The sequence below is a fragment of the Clytia hemisphaerica genome, unplaced genomic scaffold (genome assembly GCF_902728285.1).
Source record: "Clytia hemisphaerica strain Z4C2 unplaced genomic scaffold, Clytia hemisphaerica genome assembly, whole genome shotgun sequence".
Lineage (NCBI taxonomy): Eukaryota > Metazoa > Cnidaria > Hydrozoa > Leptothecata > Clytiidae > Clytia > Clytia hemisphaerica.
The window spans coordinates 1,680,482-1,704,017 of NW_027103564.1; the positions used below are offsets into that span (position 1 = coordinate 1,680,482).

The following is a 23,536-nucleotide window of genomic DNA, read 5'->3' on the forward strand; positions in this document are numbered from 1 at the left end:
GTTGAGATTGCTTGAGTAGATGAAAGTTTTAAGATCTTTCAAAATAGGGTCAAAACATGGTCAAATGGGCAAAAGTTTTTAATGTGATTGTTTTTGCTAAAATAAATTTTGAGTGAATACAAGGCTTTCAAAATTCAAGACATTACAGTAAGTTGGTCTAATGTCGACATCCCTCCTCACCTTATTCAGTGAGGCTCTTAGGGGTCTTTGACAAAAAACTTTCAAATTTTTTATCGGCATTGGGCCGATAAGCTTCAGACCCCCTCCCCCCCTTGCTCTTATCGGCCAAAATTTTTCAAATCCAACTTTTACATCTTCAAAAACACAATATCCTCCAATTTTGACCACCTTCGCCTTCCCACACGTCATCGTTTAATTTTTGTCTATTTGTGCACGAACATTGAGTTGATATTTGATATTGATATTGTTAATCAAAACGAAAGTTAAAATGACGGGATGAAGTCGCAACATTTCGAAGGAAAAGGCAGCGCGCTGGCTAATGAAAAAAGAGTTTTTTATCAAAGCTAGTTCAAAACTGTACTTTTAAAACTGCGAATTTGCGCGCAAAGGTGAAAGCAAGTGAAATCAGGACCCTGCCGACGCACCAGACTGTCCGGTGTATTTGTCCGGTGGCAAAAAGTATCCTTTCGCTACACCGGACGCAATAAGTCCGGTGTCAGTCCGGTGTTGCATACAACACAATATAGGGAAATTTTGGACGCCGGACATTTATGAAACAAAAATTAAGAAAACACCGGACCCACTGGACTGGCCATGTCCGGTGTTTTGATTGTCCGGTGGGAAAAAATATCCTTCTCCGACACCGGACATCCGACTTCCTTAAGTCCGTGTATAAAATTGTCCGGTGGTAAAAGAAATTCTCATTTTACACCGGACTTTCGCGTGTCCGGTGTTCGTTAAGTCCGGTGCGTCGGCAGGGTCCTGTGAAATCATATGCTTTCAGTGGAGTTTGTGGACGAAATCAGAAAGGCATTGGCTGAAAGGATTTTCGTCTCAATATTGTTTTTTTATCGGTATGTAGCCCAATGCCGATAAAAAATTCAAAAGTTTTTTGTCGAAGATACCTTATCGCGATTCTCAGATTTATGGAAAACACCAGCTTTTTGCAAAGTTTTGCCTCAATTGCCCAAATCCATAATCTTTTTTAGCTTGAGCAGTTATAGGAACATTTGGCGAGTTCCTGTACGCGGCCGCAATCAAAGAAATCATAACAACACTCATTAAAAAATGGCGTTAGTGTCTTTTCTCACTTTTTTTAGCCTAGATGCATGATACAGTTATGCATGGCTCTATCATTGTTTTTATGGCTGGACTACATAATAGACCTTTTTTCAAAGAGGCCACCCTGTTGAATAATTATGTAGTCCAGCAGAAAAACAATGATAAAACCATGCATAATTATTACAATATGCATGATACAGTAATTATGCATGGCTCTATCATTGTTTTTATGGCTCTATTATGGTCTATTATGTTTAGATCAGCCGTTGGCGAGATATAAGATTTTAAAATCGTTTATAACGCTTATTTTTTCGATTTTAAAATCTTATATCTCGGGACGGGTGTACATAATGCATAAAACATAATGCATAATGCATCAATGCATAATAGTATTGTGTAATTTACAGAACAATTTTATACTTTCTAAAACTCTCCTTTGTAGAGGCTAAAACCGCGAAAACCTCTTTAGAAGAGTTTCTTAAGTAAACATTCCAATCAGAGGGATTTTCCCAGACATGATATTTACTTTTCGAATCCGAACGAAAGAGAAAACATTCGAATATTGTCGCAACAAAGGGTTTTTCCCTCAGCATAAATAATAAGAAGGCAACATATCAGAAAGATTTCCCCTAGTCTGGAGACCTTACTCTGTTACAAAAATATTTCTATCCTGTCAAAATCCCAACAACTTCATAACTTCACTGAAATGCAGAGTATGGAATTGTTGACTCAATTCAAATCACTTCAAATCACAAAAGAAAAAACCGTTATCTTTTCAAAACAATTCAAAAGCTTGCGCTACTTCTTGAAACAATAGAGCTGTTTGATGTCATACTTTTGTTTATCAAATCATAACAATAAAATATTAGCCAATCAAATTCTGCGATTGATTCTTGCATCTTGTATAATTCCCGGCTACTATACTGTGTCTATTACTTTGATATTTTTTTGAAACCACACAGACAGAGAAGTCGGGTCTCCCAGCTGGATTTCCCCTTCTTCTTTCTCAAGAAAATGTAAACACATAAACATTCGAATGTAAAAAGATTCAAAGAATTCAAGATGTAGTTTTTTTTATGAAAATTTAACCTATTGTGAGACATTCTGTGCAATTTTTAAGGTCAGAAGTCCAAAATTGGCCGAACCCCCCTGGGGTTACTGATTCGCACTACAGGCAAAAATTGGAAAAAATTTCCTGGCCTTTTCAGGCCTGTAAATATATCAACTATTATAAATCTTATTTTTTTCATTTGCTGTACTAAATTTTATGAAGAAACAACAAAATAATCATATTGGGTTGAAAATTTTGCCTATTGGAGCCCTAAACGAGCTGTTTTAAGCCAATCTTGGGTAGCAAAATGCTTTTAAAGGCCAATTTTGCAAGTTCATAAACTTTAAACTGATTAATTCACATGTCTAAAATTTTCAAAGATGGAAGTCTTCAATAAAGTCAAAATTCATAATGGCGTCTTCAAAAATTGCCTTTTAGCTAAAAAAATCATATATTTTATTAAAATATGGCATTTTTTAAGGCAAGCTTCTACAAACTGAGTTTGAATGCTGACTGAAATTTTTTTTGCAGTGATAGTATTCTGGCCGTGAGGGTCTTGGGTCTGTGATGCGTTTTATTCTGCAATTATGGAAATAGAATCCCTGCTAAGAGCCATTTTTCAGGCAAAAACCCAAATTTGGAATGAAAAAATCTCTAAAATGACAATAGACATGGGCCCCAATTTTCTTGCAGTGATAGAATTCTGGAAATAATGCAGGAAAATCAAAGTCATTTGGGTTTGGGATTTGGGTATACCCCCCATTTTGGAATTGAAATTCCTGCTAAAACGCAATATTTCAAGCAAAAATCCTATTTTTTAGATATATTAATATTTTATTTATTAATTATATAAAAGATTTCACGTGCTGTGAACAAAAAATTTGGAATTAAGCGCACTTGATAATTTTGCCAAAGAAAGCTGAATAAATTCTCTTGAAGTTGAAAAAACACTTATGCTAAAAAATGTTTCCCTCCTTTTTTTCCTTTCCTTTCCTTGGAGTTATGTAAGTTAGGAGATTTTTTTTTTTAATCCTGTTTTTATTACTGCCGCAATGGCGAGCTTCGACCTCCTTAACATTACTCAAAAAGTCAGTTAGTGGAATAGTTCAATTTTAAACTGACTTTTGAAAAGATGATCCAAAATTTATTCTTGTTATTTTCTTGATGATTTAATCTTTTTGAAGCAACAAAGTGTGACCATGCGTAATTCAAACCAATGAAATGACACTAAAAGAAAATTCTTTAAACAAGATAAACCAACCAATCCTGTTTTCATTGACCAACCAAATGAGAAAATCATGGTCAAACTTTAAAATATTTATAGTAACTTAGAAGCATTTTTTTATAAAAACATTATTCAAACATTCTTCATTTTCTTCGTTTCGTATCTATGGTTGCGTACCGTTTAATGTTGTTTAGTATAGTTAGCCGAGTCCAAAGAAGTCACTGCAGTGCTCGCCGTGCGAATAGTAATTAGGCTGCATCATTAAACGTGCAATAGCACGCGCACACCTCCACACACACCTAAAATCCCTGAGGAATGCGATCAATCACACGCCATAAATTCAGATTCCACTACTAAAAGTTGTACATAGCACTCCTAACACGGCTTAATTACAAAAAGTAAGGTTTTAGGAGTGTGATTGACCACACGCCTGGAGTTTTCAAATGATAAAGCCTGAGTAATTGACTTTTTGTTTGGCCATCAAAGTCATATCTTGCAAAATTGATGGTTGGGTTAGATTCTTAGTTTAGGTAAATGATCTTTTTGTTTGACTCTGCGGGATCTGAGTTAAATGGTATACACCCTTAAAAAAATAATTTGAACTTATAAAATGGAATATCTGAAAAACTACTAAAGGTTGAAAAATAACTGACCTCTCATTTCTTTCTGAGGATAAGGGCTTTTCATTAATCTTGGTTTGACATTTGACAAATAAATTTGAAATTTTGACTTCCCTAGTAATGCGCTCCTTCTTTTTGGCTGATGCTCGCTACTTTTTTGTACTTTGCGTACAACCTCCTATCTGCCTCGTTCATTTGTTTCCATCAAGGCATAGACTTTTTCTCATTTTCAATTCAGAAAAAAAGCCGGAATTCAATGCCAGAGTTAGATGGTAAACAAAGTACCGTGAATCCTCGACTAAGCGCTCTGGTGCTTACCTTAAGGGAAGAAATTTTCGCGGAATTTAATTTCGCGAATCAGAGTTTCAATATGGCAAATTTCGCAAATGAGCCAGTTTTAAAAGTTTCACGGAAGAGTTGTTTATATTTGTTTATATTAGATAAAAAATACATGTTATAATGCTTAAAAATCAATTGTCTCCATCTTTTTTGGTAATACCTGGTCAAAAACAACAAAATAAAAGAAGAAGGAAAATAATCGAATTTCGCGGGATTTAATTTCGCGATTTAACAATTTTGGTGTGTTTCGCGGAATTTAATTTCGCGAATTACGCCCAAATTCGCGAAATTAAATTCCACAAAAATTTCTTCCGCGAAAATTTCTTCCCTTAAGGTATTTAATTTTTCAGGCTCTAAGGGGGCGCTTATTCAAGCAGGGCGCTTATTTTTTTATTTCAGAAATTCGTATATCAACAAATTCGGAATCTGCTTAAACTTAACTGTTAAAAGAGTTGATTTTTCAAAAAAGAATGAATAAAAGAAAAATTTGACAATTTCTATCATTTTATTCTTAATCACTTTCTTTCTTTTTAAGACACAAGTATCTACTCAATATCTTATTCAATCAATAACAATATTCAAAAAAGCGCCCCTCCCTTGAGGGGGCGCTTATTCAAAGGGGGCGCTTATTCGAGCGGGGCGCTTATTCGAGGATTTACGGTACTGCAAATAACTAGAATTTAGGATCATAAATATTTGGTGCAAAAAATTGAACCATGGAAAATTTTCATTTTTTTGATGGTTCAATAGAAATGATTTTGAAATTTTCTGTGTTTTAGTTTTTTGCTCAAGCCCCTGTAACTATGGGCCAGCACCCCTTAAATAAGATTTTTGCATGAAATCAAAACTGAAACCATTAAAAACGAAAGTAAAATCAATCCCACACTCGAAATTCCCTAATATTGATGCATGAGTTTTAGTCTAAATTGACTTATCTTGGCAGAGCAGTTTTTTTACACAGGGATAAAAATTTTTTGCTCCTCAAACATTCGTTCCTGTTTTATTTGGGGCATCGGCAGGGAAGTCTTACTGCTTAAAGTGAAGAAAGAATGAAAAAGCAAGCGCATCCTCCTAAAGTATCTCACAAATTTAATTCTAGGCCAGGTTAGTACCAGGTATTATGCTCTTTCAAGCTTGAAATTTACCTATTTATCTGATTTCAGGAAAACAATAAAAAATTACAACTTTTCAAAAATGGTAAGATATTATTACATATGAAATTTACAGTTAAAGCAAGTAGGATATATTTTATCTTAAGTGGATTGGGTTTTGCTTGGTATAATAAGCTTTAACCTTTTTTTAAATTGGAATTTAAAGAAAAATAAATTTTGAATTTAGCTCTACCTTTGTCGCCACAAGTTACTAATGTTGTTGAAATTGGACTTCGTAATATAATTAATAAACTTTTTTAGTGAATAACATGGTTTTTTTACGAAACTTTATAACCACAACTTTGCACAAACAATTTGGAAGCGCTCTAAATTAGGTTGTAAGGTTAGAGTCTGGTAGGACTTGAAATATAGCCTAGAAACCAATAAATCCCTCCCAGATTGAAATATTTGATGGAATCAAGTTGAAAGCCAGAAATTGACATTCTCGCTCGAACTTCAATTTTCGAAAAATGCCATAATTGCCAATATGTTATGGCACTGATTGTAGTAGTTTTACTGATTCACGAAAGAAGAAACCTAAAGACAATGCACCAAAAAAAAATTAATTTATTAAGTTTTTACCCACTCCTCTTTTTCCAGTCCTAGCTGAAAACAAATTTGTTCTTCGATGTCTTAGCAAAATTTCCTGAACGTATATGAAATTTTGAAAACAATGAATTGTTTTTGTGTCACACAATATATAGACCAAGGTCAAATTTGTTGAAGTGATTCAGATTGGCAATGGTATAACTTTCATTTTCAGATTCGAAGAGAAGTCAGATTAAGAAAAGAATATTTATATCGAAAATCTTTGGAAGACCAAAAAAGAAGCATCCAAGAGAAGAAACAAAAGTTAAAGAATGCTTTGGATGGTATGTTTTTGTTGAAAGTTATTTCATTTTTCTTTTCAAAAAGGATGTTTTAAAAGAAATTTACCTTATTATTCTTAGGATTAATTTTCCGGTGGCCTTTTTTCGCAAACTTCTGTATTTTCAAACTTTTACCCAATTATTCATGATTACATTTATAATATTTGGTAATATTTTGGCTAAAACTTAGGATTTTAAATTTTTCATGAAGATTGGTCAAAAATGGCTAATAGTTGCGAAAATTGCGAAAATTAATCCGCGCTAAATCTAATCCACCTCAGGGCATACATTTATTTTGGGATCTCTATTTTCAAATTAGCTACAAAATCTGTCCTTTTTAGAAGTTAAAAAAGTGAAAAATGATTTTTGACAACGACAATGCTATCATTTTGTGTTATACAAATGTTTATATGTGTTTTAAATGTGTTTAGTACTTGGTCAGGCCATGCAAAAGATTTCAAAATGGTAATGATGTCTAAATACTCAGCAATTAACAGTGGCAATTGGAGCAATCCAAGAATAAAAGTAGTGTCGCCCTCCCCTACCTCAGGGTAGATAGCTATAGAAAGAAGAGCCACTGTTGTCGCAATTTTTAACTCTTCTTTAGACAGCCAACTTTCTGCCTTGCCTACTAAGTCAAAGAAAGCAATACATCGACTCAAAATAGCCAACTTTCTGCCCACTTGAATTCAAAATTGGAATAAGTAGGGGGAAATGGTCCTCAGCCATTCTAATTACGTCGACATTCGGCTATTGCCGACGCAAATGTTGACGTAAAAGTGCTTACTGTACTATAAAACTCAGAATTCTGCCGAAAGCGAAACAAATCAATCTGAATTAGAAAAGCTGCATCCAAACCAGAGCTTCTATTCTCTTTTTTAAACAGAGGGAAAAGCAATCCCAACAGAATTGAGAAAAGATGAAGTTGAACTCCGTAAATTGTTAGCCTATGATGAGAAGGAGCAAGATGGTAAGTTTCTATCAATTATTTTGTATTCTGTTAACAGATAGATTGTTGATCTTTTCATTTAAAGAAATTGTTGTTGTTGTTTTTTTCTCTCTCTTCAAACCCTTGTTCAGGTTTTTGATATGTTGCATTTTTTATGTTTTCCTGGAACCTTATCGTACTTTACCCTAGCGTGAATCAAATTTTTGCGAAAATTAGTTCCATTGTAAGTCATAGGTGAGCCCTACTGTAATTGAGTAATTTAAGCTGGGAGCAAACCGTCAAACATTGCTCTTCAAGTATCGTGACGTTTCATGTTTGAGATCAATGTTTGACGGTTTGCGGAGTCAAAAATCGTATCTTTTCAACAAAAATATCCAAAAATATGTTTGAAACAATGTTTGAACATGTTCATAATAATTTTTTCAAACATTCAACTCGGGGTTTCCATAGAAGGAAGACTTTGTATTGCTAATCGAACATTAAATATGACTTCGAACACGTGATTTGAAAAGTAAAAAACAAAAGAAAGAAGCCGTTTATGATTCAATCCTTTTAGCGGGCGCTTTTGATTAAAGGTGAATGAATGGATCTATGATTATGTCAAGAAATAATTTTTTCATGTCATGCTTTTGTTCATCAGTTAAGTCCAATCAACCGATATCGAAAATCATGATATATCTTCGAAGATTATTTGAATAAGACATGAAACTGTCAGTATTAAAAAATAATGGTCAACTGGTCAACTACCATTATACCCAGAAATTGCAAGATTCTTTTTCAATGTTTTTTTTCTTCCCTGATATTTAACGTTTATGAAACTAAAAGGTTTTAGTTTTTCTTTAACAGCTTTTACAGATCATTTCGATGACGAATACAGATGGGCAGGAGTTGAAGACCCTAAATTAATGATCACCACTTCACATAATCCAAGCTCAAAACTCAAATTGTTTGCAAAGGTATTATGCAGGATTGTGAACCGGCTTGTTTTTTTTGATGCGGTCTGAACGAGTTTTTTAGCAATGGTCAATGCAAGCTCGGCCCTTACTTTTGTTGACCACGGGCAATAAATCTCAGTGCAACCCTCAAACAAGACTTTTTCTATTTTGAAAACTTTAAGTTATCGTAAGTTGATCTAATGTCGACATCCCTCTTCTAATTTCGACATCGTTTTTTAAGAGATAGGAATAATAGGAAGGTCGGGATCACTGATAGACAAAAGGTTTTTTCTTCCCTGATCGCTAAGCAAAAAATATAGTTTCCATCGGCGATTCCGAAGGGAATCGATAAAGATGGGTGATAAAGCGATAAAGAAGGGTGTCGACATTAGACCAACTTACTACGGTATGCAAAATGATGCTTTGTTTTAGGATCATTACATTTCATTCACTTGTATTTTATAAGCTTGAGAATGGTGATTCCACCGAAATATATTGCTTGACTGTTTTTAGATTTTAAACTTGAAAAATTGCTTTAAAGGGACATTACAGTAGTAAAATGTAAACATTGCGCAAACCACGTGTCATTAAAGAGAACAATGAAAATCACGTGTCCAAAACAAACTTGTAAAACAATTGAACAATAAAAACTAGCCATATTTGGTTTGACTTTTTATTTTGACATGTGACATTTGTTTTGATTTTGTATCCGCTGCATACAGTTTGTTTACAAATTTCGCAAGTACTGTTATGTCCCTTTAAATTATAACATTACATTCTCTTTCTTCGTTTTTTCTCATTACCAGGAAATAAAACTAATCCTTCCAAACAGTCAGCGGTTGAATCGTGGTAATTTTGTTTTGGGTCAATTGGTCTCCGCGTGCAAAGCCAACGATGTTACAGATTTGATTATCATACACGAACACAGAGGAGAGCCGGGTTAGTTGTAACCAGATTGCTAAATCAGTTGATTGTATTGGATCGTTCACCGAGTGGTCACACTGGCACACCGGTGTAACCGTAAATCTTTACTCCCCGGAAAAAATCACTCCCTCAGTTATAATTTCCCGGGAAAAAATGACCCCCGGAGTAATAATTACCTGAGAAATTATTACTAACTTTTTCCCGTGGAAAAAATTACTCCCCTTCAAATTGCAAATTTATTTGCTCTAATTAGGGGGGAGTATTATTTTCCCAGTAAATTATGACTCCCTGGTGAATTCCGACTATTGCATATTCGAATTAAACATTCGATTTGGACATTCCAATCAATGAAGTCACTTGCTAAGTAGAGACGTTTTAGAAATGTATGCATACTGTAATCCATAAACTTTATTGTTGTGGTTGCTGTAAAAGAAAACCTAGCCATAAAATCATCTACAAGTTAAAGTGACCCGTTGTTACCCCCACCCATCCCGTTGAACTGTACCCCTGGTGACGCAAGAACATTTTCATCCGTTCGGGGAAAAATCAAAGAATGCTATCCCCACTGTAGCGATTTTTTATCTTCATTTTTCCTGTTGAAATATTCCACTTTAATGGACCCGAATAATAGAGGGGTCCAAATATAAAAGGGGGAGGGGGTCCGAATATTGCAGCATCAGAGCTGTCTCAGACGCTATGTTTGAAGTCCTTTCAATATTTTTCAATGTTTCTACTACTTTACACCAATATGCTGATAAAATTCACCTTTTAATATGTCCTTTAGTTGCTTCCAATTGATATAGTAACAAACTCAACAGAGTCTAAATGCGGGGGGGGGGGGTTTGAATAAACGGGGGGGGGCTCGACATCAGTATAGTCGAGAAAGATGCCTTTTTATTAGAATTTTTATATGGCCAAGAAAAAGCTCTACGAACAAGAATTTTTTGAATTAAATTTCAAGAATTATTTGAAAATAAAGAAAACAGTGTTGCAGTGTCAAGATGTAGCCAGGTTTTTTAAATATCTCTCAATTTTCTAACCCAAGCAAATCACACTCAAGAAAAAAGCTTAAATTCAATTTAAATTTCAAAATAACAGTAAAAGTTTCCATATTGTTTTTGTTATTTAGTCATGATAAACAGGAAAAAAAAGATTACCGAATGTTGATCGTGATCTATGCAAGTTTTTTGGTATACTATCAGGGGAGTAAAAATTTCCCGAAGGGAGTCATTATTTTCGCGTAAATTTATACTCCCGGAAGTAATAATTTCCTGCGAAAAGATTACTGGGGGGTAATTTTTTCCCAGTAAATAATGACTGGAGAGTATAAATTTTGGGGAGTAATATTTTACTGTGACACCGGTGCCACAATTGAGTGGTTCTGCGGCGGAACTTCGCTTTACCTGTTTAAAAGTCGCCGCATGAAATTGCTTTATAGAATGAGTTTCTAAAGATTTAGGGTTCGTCTGGAGAAAAGAGAAGCAATGTCCTACCAGTGGAATGTAGTTGTTTTTTTTTCAATCAGAACACCCTTTCTAATTTCATACCGTCAGATATTCTTGTCATTTCTGTTTCGTCAACATAAAAGGCGTTCCTTTTTGGATATAAAATGAGATAAAAAACCAAAACCTTTAATTTTGCAAGGTATTTTCGGCTCAAAATCCATCATAAGTAACTTTTTGGCTGAAATCCGGAAAATCCTTAACAACTCTAGCCCTGAGCCAACTATTGGGGTTGCTTATAAAAATAATGACGTGTATTTTTGATTCGTCAATTTTTTTTAGACGGCATGGTTATATCACATCTACCATTTGGCCCTACGGCATATTTCTCGTTATCAAATACAGTACTGAGACATGATATTCCCAACGTTGGCAAAATGTCTGAAGTATTCCCTCACCTCATATTTCATAATTTCAAAACTAAACTTGGACAAAGGGTGAGTATTTCCTTTTGTTGTTTTTAGGGGAAATGAGCATGACTCACGATTGTTTTTGTATTTATTTCTGATTTTTTTGCACAATGATGTAAAAGGGTAATGTTCAAAATCTAATAGGGCCCGATTTTCGAAAAAAATAATGTTTGAGGCGAATTTGGGCCGAAAACTGCCTAATGATGTCTGTCTAATAAAATTTTGTTGGACTTTATGCATTTGGGTTTGCTTGCCAAACATCAGTCCTATTTTTGGATTAAGACTTATCGCTTTTGTCCCAAAAATGTTGGCAATGAAGATGGGACTTTACTGAGAAAAGTGCCTTAAGGTAAGGTTATTCTACTTCAATGGGATAGATTTTTGCCGGGATTAAATTTCGCGGATTTCGCGGATTTGGGTGTCATCCGCGGAAATAAGTCCCAATGAAAAGTCCGCGAAATTCTTGAATCAAATTTCAAAAAATGTCAAAAGACCACATTTAACATGATTACCACCATCAAAGAAGTGCTAATAATGCGTATTTCACAACCAAATGCATAGTTCGGTAGGAAGATAGCAAAAATAGTACCAAAATCCGGAAAATACTATCTCACAATAGAGTCATCCGTAATATTAAGTCCCTGCGAAATCTTAAAATTCGCGGATGAGAAAATTAATCCCATTAAAGTAAGTGACTATTTTACATACGTTCGTACAGCGCCGGGAACTTCGATTAATCAAGCATAACTTTTTGCAAATGAATGAAAAATCCAATTGTTCAATTCAATTTCTATTGTTTCAATAAAAGACATATGTAGAAAAAGATACGGGTCGTCTTAACTTATTTTATTGTAAGCTTGCTTCAATCTCTGCAATTTTTTTTCAGTTTCAGTTATTCCTTAGCCAGTTTAAGCTGAATTTTGTTTCTACCTGTTGAACCTATTTTGTTTACCAAAGTTTTGTCTGGAGTCTCCTGTTTAGAGCTTTGCATCTTACCTAAAGTACTGTTGACGCTCTCCGTTGATACCCTCCATTATTCGATAATATTGAAAGTCATCGTTAAACGACCATATTATATGGCTCCCTTATTCGATGAAAAAGAAATTCCCCTTTGAAAATCGAATTGAAGAGCGTCAACTGTATCTTTGATACACGGGTTGCGAAATTACATTAATGCCGTCAAAACATGTGATTACTTGAAAAAGTTCATGTGATTTTATTCCCATGTTACTTGCTTTACAATTTACAGCTGATAACTTTATTAGTGCCAAAAATCGAATCAATCAGAAATAAATGTCATGTAACAAGCACATAAGAATTTTGAGTAAAAACGTGATTTGTCTTCAGACTTTAATTTTGCAACCTGTGTTTTAACCCTTGGTGCTATCCAAAATTCCAGTTATTCAATGGTGGGAACATAGCACCTCTATACAAGAAGTTGATTTTCTTCTTCTTCTTCTTTTCCAGACTTTTTATTTTGTAACACTGTGTATTATCGTAATTCGTATTGTTTTTATTTATCATTTTTTAGGTTCAAAGTATATTGAAATATTTGTTTCCTGTCCCTAAAGAAGACTCTAAGAGGATATTGACATTCGCAAATAAAGACGATTACATATCCTTCAGGTAGTATTGTAATTTCCCTACGTGAACTGCTATACCCAACTGCTTTCCATGTGTACAACTGTTTAGTTTTCAGGCTGAGACCCATGGGGACGGTTCCCTTGTATTTTTGTCCTATGGGAAATTAGTTTTTCAAACCAAAGGATATTCGCAAATAAGGACGATTACATATCCTTAAGGTAGCATGACCATCAACTGCTTCAAATTTGTGTCATCACAAGCGACTTTTATAAATACATATAAAATGGAATGGTTCGTTCGTTTCGAACATAAGGAATGTTCTCACTCCCTTTTATTTACTAGTTTCAGAATGTCTTAAAACGTTGGGAACAGTTACATTCTTCTTGAGTTAAATATTAGCCTTTGGCCGCAAAGGAACGTCATAGAACATTCTGAAACGTTCTGAAACATTGCTGAATGTTCGAGAACGTACTGGAACGTACTAGTAACGTCATGGAACGTTCTGGAACGCTCCATTTCATTTGTACTTTCAAATCGCTTGTAATGACACATTAGTCGAGCACTAACTTTTGTAAGCAGCTTCATTTTGACACGATCAAATCTAATTGAGCGTTCAAGGCAAAAATCCTTGGGCTTATTTTTGGGAAATTTTGAAAAAAACTTTGGCGAAAACTTGAATTTCGATAAAAATCAGATTTTCCCAAATATTAATTTCTTCAACCAATCAGCTGAAACATTTTTTTCTAAGAAAAGTTTGACCCTTGCTCATGTTCGGCATATGCTTAACATTGTATTGTATTTGAACAATAGATCTATTGTTTTAAAGACCCTCTACTGGGCCTATTTGATTTTAAGTGTCATGCTTTGGGCCAACAGAAAAGCTGTACATGTCATGGACCTACCGGTTGACCCAGGAAAAGGTATAAGGTTTGGAGGGTAACTGTGTCCGAAATAATTTGAATTTTTACTAAATTGTTTTTCCATTGGAAAGAGGTGACCCAAAGCATGACACTTAAAATGAAATATACAATTTCCAAATCAGTCAATACGTCACTTTCAACCAATCAGCTGTTGGGTCCGTGGAAGACATTGCAATGGTGCATATCATGAATTAAAGGTCCTTCTATAATGCTGATTGGTTGTAAGTGACGTAAAATCAGTCAATACGTCACTTTCAACCAATCAGCTGTTGGGTTCGTGGAAGACATTGTAATGGTACATTATCATGAATTATTAGATGTGGAGTTACACTTTTTCCTTTCCCTTTGGCAGGCATCATACATACAAACGAAATGATGGGAAAGAGATAGTTATGTCAGAGGTTGGTCCCCGCTTTGAAATGAAACGTAAGTTGAAAATTTGAAAAGAGTTTTCCCTGGCCTGTTCTATCGACTGACCTAAGTATATTCCTCCCTGGACAAAGTTGAATTCACTATCTTTGATCGGAGTTTTTTTAAAGTGGTAACCGCAAAGAAGCCATCGCAATGTTAAAAATTGACGTTTAACGGCGCTACATCATCAAAAGTATTAAGATCTCTCGATGCATTTACATCGCTCTTGAGTTACCACAAATTTTCAAAAAAAATCCGATCAAAGATTTTGCTTGGCTGAGATTGAGAAACTTTGTCCAGGGTATATAAAGGTCAGTGGATTGATTATATCAGAATCAAATAAAGCGAACTAAGAAACTGGGTTCGAGTTTGTCTCAAACAATAACAAATACACCCCTGTGTCACAGACCCGCTGGGACCCCAGCCCCACTGGAAAATTTAGCAAAAATTTCGTCCCCAGTGGAAAAGTACCCTTGACTTTCCAGGTCCCACTGGAAAAACGACTTTGATTTCATCCTCATTCGAAAATCAATGTTTAAAATTTGCACTCCAAAACCATCTCCACTGGTTTTTTTAACCTTGATACAAAAGAATGTCTATCCCAATTGGGATTGTCCAGGGTATATAAATATAATGGTCAGTGGTTCTGTTACCACATCAAAACAGTGATTTTTCAGATACTTTTACGGTCAAGATTTAATATTGCTGATCCCTATTTAAAAAATGTTGACCCGTTGAGTGTCCTTTGGTATCGGAAGAGATTGTCTGACTTTAACATTTTGTCATGTATAGTACTAGTTGGGTACAGCCTGAATAAAAAGTCGAGAGTTGGAATTTATTTACTTTAGGCGTACAAACTTTCGCGAGCAGAAACTTTCGCAAGGTCGAAAAATCGCGAGATCTATGGCATTTACTTTCGCGAATTTGACAAATGAAAATTTTTCGCGAGCATAAACTTTCGCGAATTAGGTATATTTTAAGTAGAAAATTCAAGTTTTCAGTGCATTAAACCAGTGTTTTGATCGTTCAAATGTACTCAAACCACAATTGATGGACTTTTGGACGATTTCTACACTAAATTTTATCCTCGTTATCATCAAAGAGGAAAATTTGAGTAAGTTTTCTTTGCAGATTTTTTTTTCGCGAAAATCGCGAAAGTTTTTACGCCTAAAGTATTTCCTTTAGACTGCTTTAATCTTTTTCATCCAGATTTTGGACCTTGTGAGCGTGGGGATTGACTAAAGTAAAACAGTTGCACCAGTTTAAATGTTTTTGGTTGAACGTCTTGGTCAGATCATCCAGCTCTCTTTAGAGCAAAAATCACGCAAACAGAAAAAATCAATCTTTTCATAGAAAGTCCTAAATTTTATGTAAAAGTCTTCAGATGTCATAAAGTTTACTCGAAAAATCCCTAAAATTGTCCTAAACTCGTATTTTTAATGCTTGGGAGGCTTGAAAGCCTCATTCGCCGTACCAGATATAAAAAGCTTCCGTCGTGCCTGTAGCATTTGATTGGTTAATTATTTTCTTTTTTTATGTAGTGCACGAGATCAAACTTGGAACACTAGACCAATCAGAAGCAGATACTGAATGGAAACTGAAACCTTACATGAACACCTCACTAAAACGGAAACATCTGGGAGACGATACTGCTGAATAATAATAAGGAACGGTTTTAAAAAAAGATATTTTACATACATAAAGATTAAGAAAACGGTGTATTTCTTCTTAATACTTCAAGTTTCTTGCTTACGCATTCATCAGTTGATCAAAAATATTTTACATACATACTCAATAAGGCTTTTCAAGAAGATTGTGGTATATATCTAAGGCTTCCATTTTACTCTACTGAAAGTTCATCAATACACCTTTTCGACCGTAGCCGCCAAATGCCGCGCGGGCATTTTTTTGTTCGTTTTACCACCCTAAAACTTATCTGGCACCCAGATGGTGAAATTTTCATCCGACACGCTAAAGCTCTGAAGGTCGGGAAAATTTTCAACATCTGGAAGGTTTACATTACGGAATTTTGCGAGACCGCGTCAAGAAATTTGCAGCGGGAGGTCTGGTAACCCAGCCCTCGTTTTCGGGGATTGGCGGGTCCAACCGAAATATTTCTAGGTTTACGGACAAGGACTGTTGAACCCGACTGAGGATGCGGCACATCAAAGGCCGACTATCATTCCTCTCCGATGGGAAATTGGCCCGCTCCCTTTAGAGCTTTAGCGTGGGCGGCCGCCAATCCGCCATCGGAATATCAGATAACCCTAAAACCGCCACAGTCTTTTTTTCGCACCTAAAGACAATAGAAAAAAGTCTAAAAAAGGATTGGATCGAGTTTCGGGTGATAAAACGGGCAAAAAATGCGCGCACAGCAATTGGCGGCTACTGTCGAAAATGTGTATTTGAGTCTTCTAGCAGACATTGGATGGAACGCTAGAATATGATACGCTACGCTAGAATATGATAAAACATTTTGAATTCATCAGACAAACGTATTGTCCAGGTTTACAATTATCTAACGTTAATAACGTAAAAGAAAAGAAGTATGTTGTAATGAGTGTTTTTTTATTGGAATTACTAATAAGCACCCCATCTACAAAGGCGCTTCACTACAATTATTATGCTCCTTATAATCTGATTATAGCGAGTTTGTGTATTCGAGATAAATCGAAGGAGACGATATAAAGTAAAATTGACATGTCACCAAAATCGTCGTCCTATTTGCTCGGCGACGGTAAAAACGCCAAAAAACCGCCATCTGTTTAGGTGAGCAAAGGCGAGCCGTACATCAACTATCGCCTTTGTATTGCGTCATTTCACTTACCGTCGTCCTCGATATCATACGATACATAAACTTCCATAATATTGATAGCTCGGTGTGTGCGACGCTGGGTGACGGCTAGTGTTTTGAATAATAATCATAGTCGACCATGATTTTTCAAATAAATAAAGTTCAAAATTGAAGTATGTTGTAGAATATGTTTTTTTCAAAAGAAGTGCTTTTCAAGTGAAATCAAAAGTAGATTCATGGCGCAATGCCCAATCTTTTCTGTATATTTCTTCTAGGAAATAGAGGGAGCAAAGTTAATTCGTTGTATTTTTATGAAAAAAAGGAAAATTTTAGCTTTCTTTCCAAAGAGATTATATCTAATTAGTCTGAATCGCAGATCTCTACAAAACCTCAGGTATTACCTTAAGTGGATTAATTTTGGCGTGGATTTAGTTTGGCGATTGGCCAAAATGCGATTTTAGGCGGGGATTTACTTTGGCGAATGGTCGGTTTTTGAAATTTTGGCGGGGATTTAATTTGGCGAGTTTAAATTGTTAAAATTCGCCAAATTCACCAAATTTAAACCCCGCCAAAATTAATCTATTTAAGGTATAAGAAGCACGCGCATCCGTCTTTTGGATGTCAACAGCCTAATATCTAATTTCTTTATTCTGCTGTTATTCTAATTTTAAATTTTAGATTTTTTAAAAGCAAAAAAAAAACAATAATGGAATCGTTTGTTATTCGTGATGCTGTTTCGAATGATTGTGATGACATCATGAAATTGATCGTCAATTTAGCTGTCTTTGAAAATGAGCCTGAATCACGTGTCAAAATAACAAAAGAAGAATTGATACGTGATGGTTTCAGTGAAAATGGTGAAAAGAAATGGTTTCGTTGTCTTATTGGTGAGGTCATCAGCACTGGTGAATCAGGTACCGTTGCATGTTTTTTTTCTTAAAAGCAAGCCTGTCCCTTTATCAGGCTCGTATTTTGCTTAGCATTCTAATGTTCTCAAACAATAGAGCCATTGTTTAGGTACCAAAAATTGAGGCTGTATATGCTTATAAACCTTATGCTTATAAAATAAAAAACATACTTCGAATAAATGCCCCCTTCTTTTAAACGCTACCCTCGAATAACGCGCCACTCCTTTGCGGAAAAATCTTCGATGAACGCCATCTTAGAATAAACGCCTCCCTTCTAGAAGGGCTTTTATTTGAACCAGGCAGGTTGAGAAGAATATTATGAAGGAAAACAATAATTTTTTTTATTGTAGATAGATATATCTTAGTCCGGGAGCTGAGGGAGGTCAACTATGACTGTCGGAGTGCCACGTTAAATCTTTTAGCACGTTGTCTGAATTTTCCGAATTTCCATGTTGACTGTGCGAAAATCTTTGTATTCTGGTCCGTAAAATCTTTGTATTCTGGTCCGTAAAATCTTTGTATTCTGGTCCGTAAAATAAACAACTGCAAGAAAATTTAGGACAGTCAACAAGTAAATTCTAATGTCTGGGTGGTCAACTGATGCTTGTCCATGGGGGTCAGACCTGCTGTCCGGGGGGACAAAATTGACAATATCCGGGGGGCGGGTAAATTTCTAAAAAATGCTATGTGCTACAACCCCGCATATTTAATTTTTTTCTGGAAAAGCCCATTTTGGTAATTTGTTGTCTTTTTGCTCTTTTACATGAGCTCTCTCTGACTTTGTTCCTATTCAATTCAGGGCAAGAAATCACAACAATGATCGGTTATGCTTTATTCTTCCCAACCTACTCAACCTGGAATGGACGTACAATCAAAATCGAAGACCTGTATATTGAACCTGCATTCCGGGGCAAAGGATACGGGACACAAATGTTAAAGCGTGTTAATGAGATAGCTTTAAGTGAAGGGTGTTCTCGAGTTCATTGGAATGTCTTGGATTGGAATAAAAACGCTATTGAATTCTATAAACGCCTTGGGGCGGAATATTCAGAAGAGTGGCGGGTATGCACCCTTCACCACCCTGAAATGGTTGGGTTGTCCAAAAAATGAACCAGGCAGTAGTTGTATATTATAACTATAAAACGGCTGCTGTGTAGCCGTAAATGAAAGTGAAAATGTGATCATTTCTATAGATCCGGGACCAGAGATTTTGGTAACGTGATCAAAAAGTGTGCAAATCGTAACATGTCTTTTGTTTTTAACAAAAGAAAATTGAACAAAAACTGAGCTAAAACAATACATTGCCAGACAGGGTTTTTTATGATGACTATGGACAGACTTACGTATCTGTACATAATTTTACATATTACAGAGTAGTTTGCAAAGTGTATTTCTAGGTAAAAGATTTCTCTAATCTAAAGACAAAAATGGTTTACGATAGACGATATCGGCTTAACCGAATTCTCCCCGAATGATTACCCATGATGCATTGCGCAAAGAAATTCACGGACAATAACCCTAACCCTAACAATGCATCATGGGTAATCATTCGGGGAGAATTCGGAAAGCCGATATCGTCTATTTTACAAGTTTACGAATTTTCCCTGTCAAGAATAGTATTGTTGATTCATCGCATTTTCAATATGAGAGTTCACTTCGTCATTTTCTAGCCTCATTCTACGGTAATATGCATCTCTAGCCTCGTTGCTATGTACCTCGACACCATCATTGTAACCAATATCTCCGTTTCCATAGTAACCACTACTTTTGTCATAGTAACCAGCGCTGCTGTCAATGAGCTCATTTTGGTTATATAAAGATGCGCCATTTTGGTATAATTTAGTTTCCATGGAATCGTCCACTTCAATTCTGTTCATGAAGTTTGACCAATCATGTTTTTTATTTAAAGAAAATCCAGGCGGGATTTGAGCTCTGATTCGCCGGAACGGTGAGTGTGCCTTCATGTATTTGATCTGAAAACAGGAATTAAATGTAGGAATATTATAGACTAAAGAGCTCAATGCTAAGCTTTCTAATTAAGTGAGTTAATTTTTGCGTGGACTTTTTTGAGCAAATCGAGAATCTAAAATATTTTGCAAGGACTAAATTTCGCAAAAACGGCCAAAATTCGCGAAAATCACGAAAATTAATCCACGTTAAATTTAAACCACACAAGGTAACCCCTACGAAGAGCTTTCCCAGCAGGTGGCACACAACGTTGTTTCAACGTTTTTCTAACGTTCACAACGTCCATATAACGTTATATTAACGTTTAAACAACGTTGTGTGCCAGCTGGGTTAAGTCAACTTACACAATCCTCAGTGTCCATAAACTCTACGATACACATATGTCTTGCGTGTGATGACGTCATCGTCAAAACGAGGCTGAGCAACACAATTAAGTAAACATTCCATTGTGATGGCATTCTATTCTGTGATAATATTGATAATTTTTTTTTCTTTATTCTATTATTTTCTCTAAATTATTTGACAGTAAATACAACGATTCATGATATTCATGGCGTAATGTTTTCTACGGAAAGACCCCGGTTTTTGCCAGCAGTGGCAAATTTTATACGACTTTTGTCTAGTTTGAATTTGCCATTACTGGCTAAAACCGGGGTATTTCCGTAGAAAACATTACTTCATGAATATCATGATTATAGACTCTAAACCACGATCTACTCTAAAGCATTGAAATTCAAGTGGAATACTGCGAACACCAAAACTTTCACTGAAAATAGGCTGTGGAGACATATCGTAAGAGTTTGTTCGCCCATGTGTCAATCACATTAAAATATAAAAAATGTATGGAGAGCACATTTCCCCATGTTAACATGTAGATTTCATAGTTTTCCATTTCCATTTATTTAGAACTCTCCTGAGATTTATGAAAATAATTAAAGTGAGTTTCCTTCAAAAGAAGTCAAAGCGGAAGTCTAGAGAGGAATCTTTGACCTTTCCCAAGCAACGAAAAAAAACTTATCAAAATTTGCGCCAGATTTATTTCGCAGCCAATAACAGTGATAAAAATCACAATATTAACATTCATCCAAAACCGTAAATCCTCCATAAAGGAGCATCCAGAGCCTATCCATAAATTGTAGTAAAATAATGTTATGGTGTAGAAAAGCTTTTCACATTTGTATCATCAGATTGTGGTTATTCCTACCATACCAGCTGGCACACAACGTTGTTTTAACGTTCATTTAACGTTATATGGACGTTGTGAACGTTAGGTAAACTTTAAAAGAACGTTGTGTGCCAGCTGGGATAACGAAAAAAGACTCGTGTGACATCATGAGCCCCTTTTCAACAAATATTTATCGTCGCATGACTAAAATGATAAATAAGAGAGCGACTGCTTGATCATTACGTGATTTCTATTTAGACAGGAAAATCTTTCCGCATTCTTGTGTCAAACGTCGAAGGGATTATATTGCTATATTGTTCATGGTTATATATATAGTTCAAGCATCGCGTTATCCTTTCTCAAAATTTCTTACGTTTTAGCTATTTTAGCATGACGTAATCTTTCCAGTAGTTCAGAAACTAAACAAAAAAACAATTTTCTTTTAAAGAAATATTACGCCATTAGGTTGATATAATCATCCTAGCTGGCACACAACGTCGTTTCGACGTTTTTCTGACGTTCACAACGTCCATATAACGTTAGAAAAACGTTGAAACAACGTTGTGTGCCAACTGGGATAAGAAAATGTTAATTTTTCGAAATTTTTCCAACCCCAGGACCTTATTAGGACCCCCTGTTTATTATCCTTATTTTGCTCTAAATAGCCTGATTTTAGCCTATATTTACCTAATTTTTGTGTTTTCAGAAGTACAATTTCCAACCCCCTGGCAACAATTAAAAATTTTCCAACCCCCCCCTGTTTACTTGGCATACCTAAAGAGTACCCTTCTAGGAATATTATCATTTTGAAAAAGACGAAAAAGATAGTGTCGTTTCAAAAAGATAGTACCGTTTCAAAAAGATAGTACGTATTATTTTAACAAAGATAGTATCGTTTTGAAAAAAATAGTGTCTTTTCAAATAGATAGTACCGTTTCAAAAAGATAGTATAATTTTAACAAAGATAGTATCGTTTTGAAAAAAAAAGTTTCATTTCAAATAGATAGTACCTTTAAAAAGATAGTATCATTTCAAATAGATAGTACCGTTTCAAAAAGATAGTATCATTTTAACAAAGATAGTATCGTTTTGAAAAAAAAAGTTTCGTTTCAAATAGATAGTACCATTTCAAAAAGATAGTATCATTTTAACAAAGATAGTACCTTCTATTTTCGTTGCACTGAAAGAGTTGAAGGTATACAGGGGTCTTATTTAGGCTCAGTGGATCGTGAATTTCGCCGGTCAAAGGCACGAAAAAACTACAAGTTGCCGATTTAAAATTTATTCTCACCGCCTCAAGTACATACTCACACTAATCAATACACTGGGCTTATTATTGGAGTTCATTTTTCATTCGCCAGCCTATCAAAAATAATGCAAAACCCCTTGGTATAAGACATTTTCAATGCATCAGCTTCTTTGTTTTTATCACACTGGCTAAAGAATAAGTACGCGTTACTAAGACTACACGTTTTATTTTAAGAACAAACTATATAAGAACATCAAAATTTCGATGGTCAAAATGTTAAGAACAATAAGAATATTTTAAGGCTTTGCGGACTCTAAAACAGTCAATTTCTTTGGAAAATAGGTAAAAATGGTCACAAAATAGTGAAATAGAGAACATTTTAAGAACATTTTAGGCTTAAAACCCAAAAAGTTAAGAATACCCGAAGGTTTCAAAAATTTCGATGTTCATACAAAACAACGTGTATCCACCAACAGTTTTTCCTACCGTCTCTGGTTGATATAACGATTGCCAGAGTGGTCCAGAAAATCAATGTTAAGATTTTCATTTTAAACTATAAATCTATACTAGTACATAGCTTACACTAACATGCCACCGCAGCAATATAATATTTAAAGAATTCTATAATAAATTGTATAATCATAACAATGTCAATTGCAAGATTATAAGAAATGCATGGGGACAAAAAATAGTAAGTAACTACACGTTTGGTTAAACGAAGAAATAAAAGATTTTCTTTTTTCCTGAAAATAATAACAATAACACTCCATCTAAATAAATAAAAACGATGGCCTAGTTATAATTAAGGTTTCGGCGAAGACATGAAAAAATCTAATTAAAAAGAAATGACCCTTATGTTTTGCAAGCTATAAAGTTTATTCCACTTAAATTGGCATTCATTTTTGCTATCCCGTGGAAACCATATCAGAGTAATTAGACTACTCGAGTACCTAATAAACGTACAGGGTCGAAAATGGAGGCATGCAAACCTAATTGAAGGATCTTTTCAATGAGGTTAGGGGGTAAATATTGGGTAATTTGCTTTCTTTTGACGAGTAGAACAAACCTCAAAAGTCAACTTTACTTTAGAGGTACTTTTTATAGGCCAAGATTCAAAACATGTTTGACATTGAGTCATGGTGAACTTCATTGATTTCTGAAAATCTTTCATGTTGTTACTCATATTGATGTCGTCAATGTCTGTTTCTACAGTTTTTGATTTTTCAGCTTGTTTTTTAGAATAATATCTTTCTTTTCGCTGTTCTGGATCATATCTTTCTTTTCGCTGTTCTGGATCGTATCTTTCTTTTCGCTGTTCTG

At 35.0% G+C, this 23,536-nt stretch overlaps 3 protein-coding genes across 3 annotated transcripts; 2 read left to right on the forward strand and 1 right to left on the reverse strand.

Annotated features, from left to right (window-relative positions):
- Window positions 1–4,027: 4,027 nt before the first annotated feature.
- On the forward strand, window positions 4,028–15,864 carry LOC136800940 (U3 small nucleolar ribonucleoprotein protein IMP4-like). Its single transcript, XM_067057551.1, has 10 exons — window positions 4,028–4,048; window positions 5,641–5,674; window positions 6,392–6,500; window positions 7,384–7,467; window positions 8,293–8,402; window positions 9,188–9,320; window positions 11,090–11,244; window positions 12,749–12,843; window positions 14,074–14,147; window positions 15,674–15,864. Exons 2-10 carry the CDS (start codon window positions 5,672–5,674, stop codon window positions 15,790–15,792), a joined length of 882 nt encoding a protein of 293 aa, XP_066913652.1. The 5' UTR covers window positions 4,028–4,048; window positions 5,641–5,671; the 3' UTR covers window positions 15,793–15,864.
- A 1,744-nt stretch (window positions 15,865–17,608) lies between these two features.
- On the forward strand, window positions 17,609–19,476 carry LOC136800941 (thialysine N-epsilon-acetyltransferase-like). Its single transcript, XM_067057552.1, has 2 exons — window positions 17,609–17,840; window positions 18,634–19,476. Exons 1-2 carry the CDS (start codon window positions 17,633–17,635, stop codon window positions 18,942–18,944), a joined length of 519 nt encoding a protein of 172 aa, XP_066913653.1. The 5' UTR covers window positions 17,609–17,632; the 3' UTR covers window positions 18,945–19,476.
- Window positions 19,442–20,273, reverse strand: LOC136800943 (uncharacterized). Its single transcript, XM_067057553.1, has 2 exons — window positions 20,147–20,273; window positions 19,442–19,807 (listed from the first exon to the last, which is right to left on the reverse strand). Exons 1-2 carry the CDS (start codon window positions 20,258–20,260, stop codon window positions 19,442–19,444), a joined length of 480 nt encoding a protein of 159 aa, XP_066913654.1. The 5' UTR covers window positions 20,261–20,273.
- Between the last annotated feature and the right edge of the window lie 3,263 nt (window positions 20,274–23,536).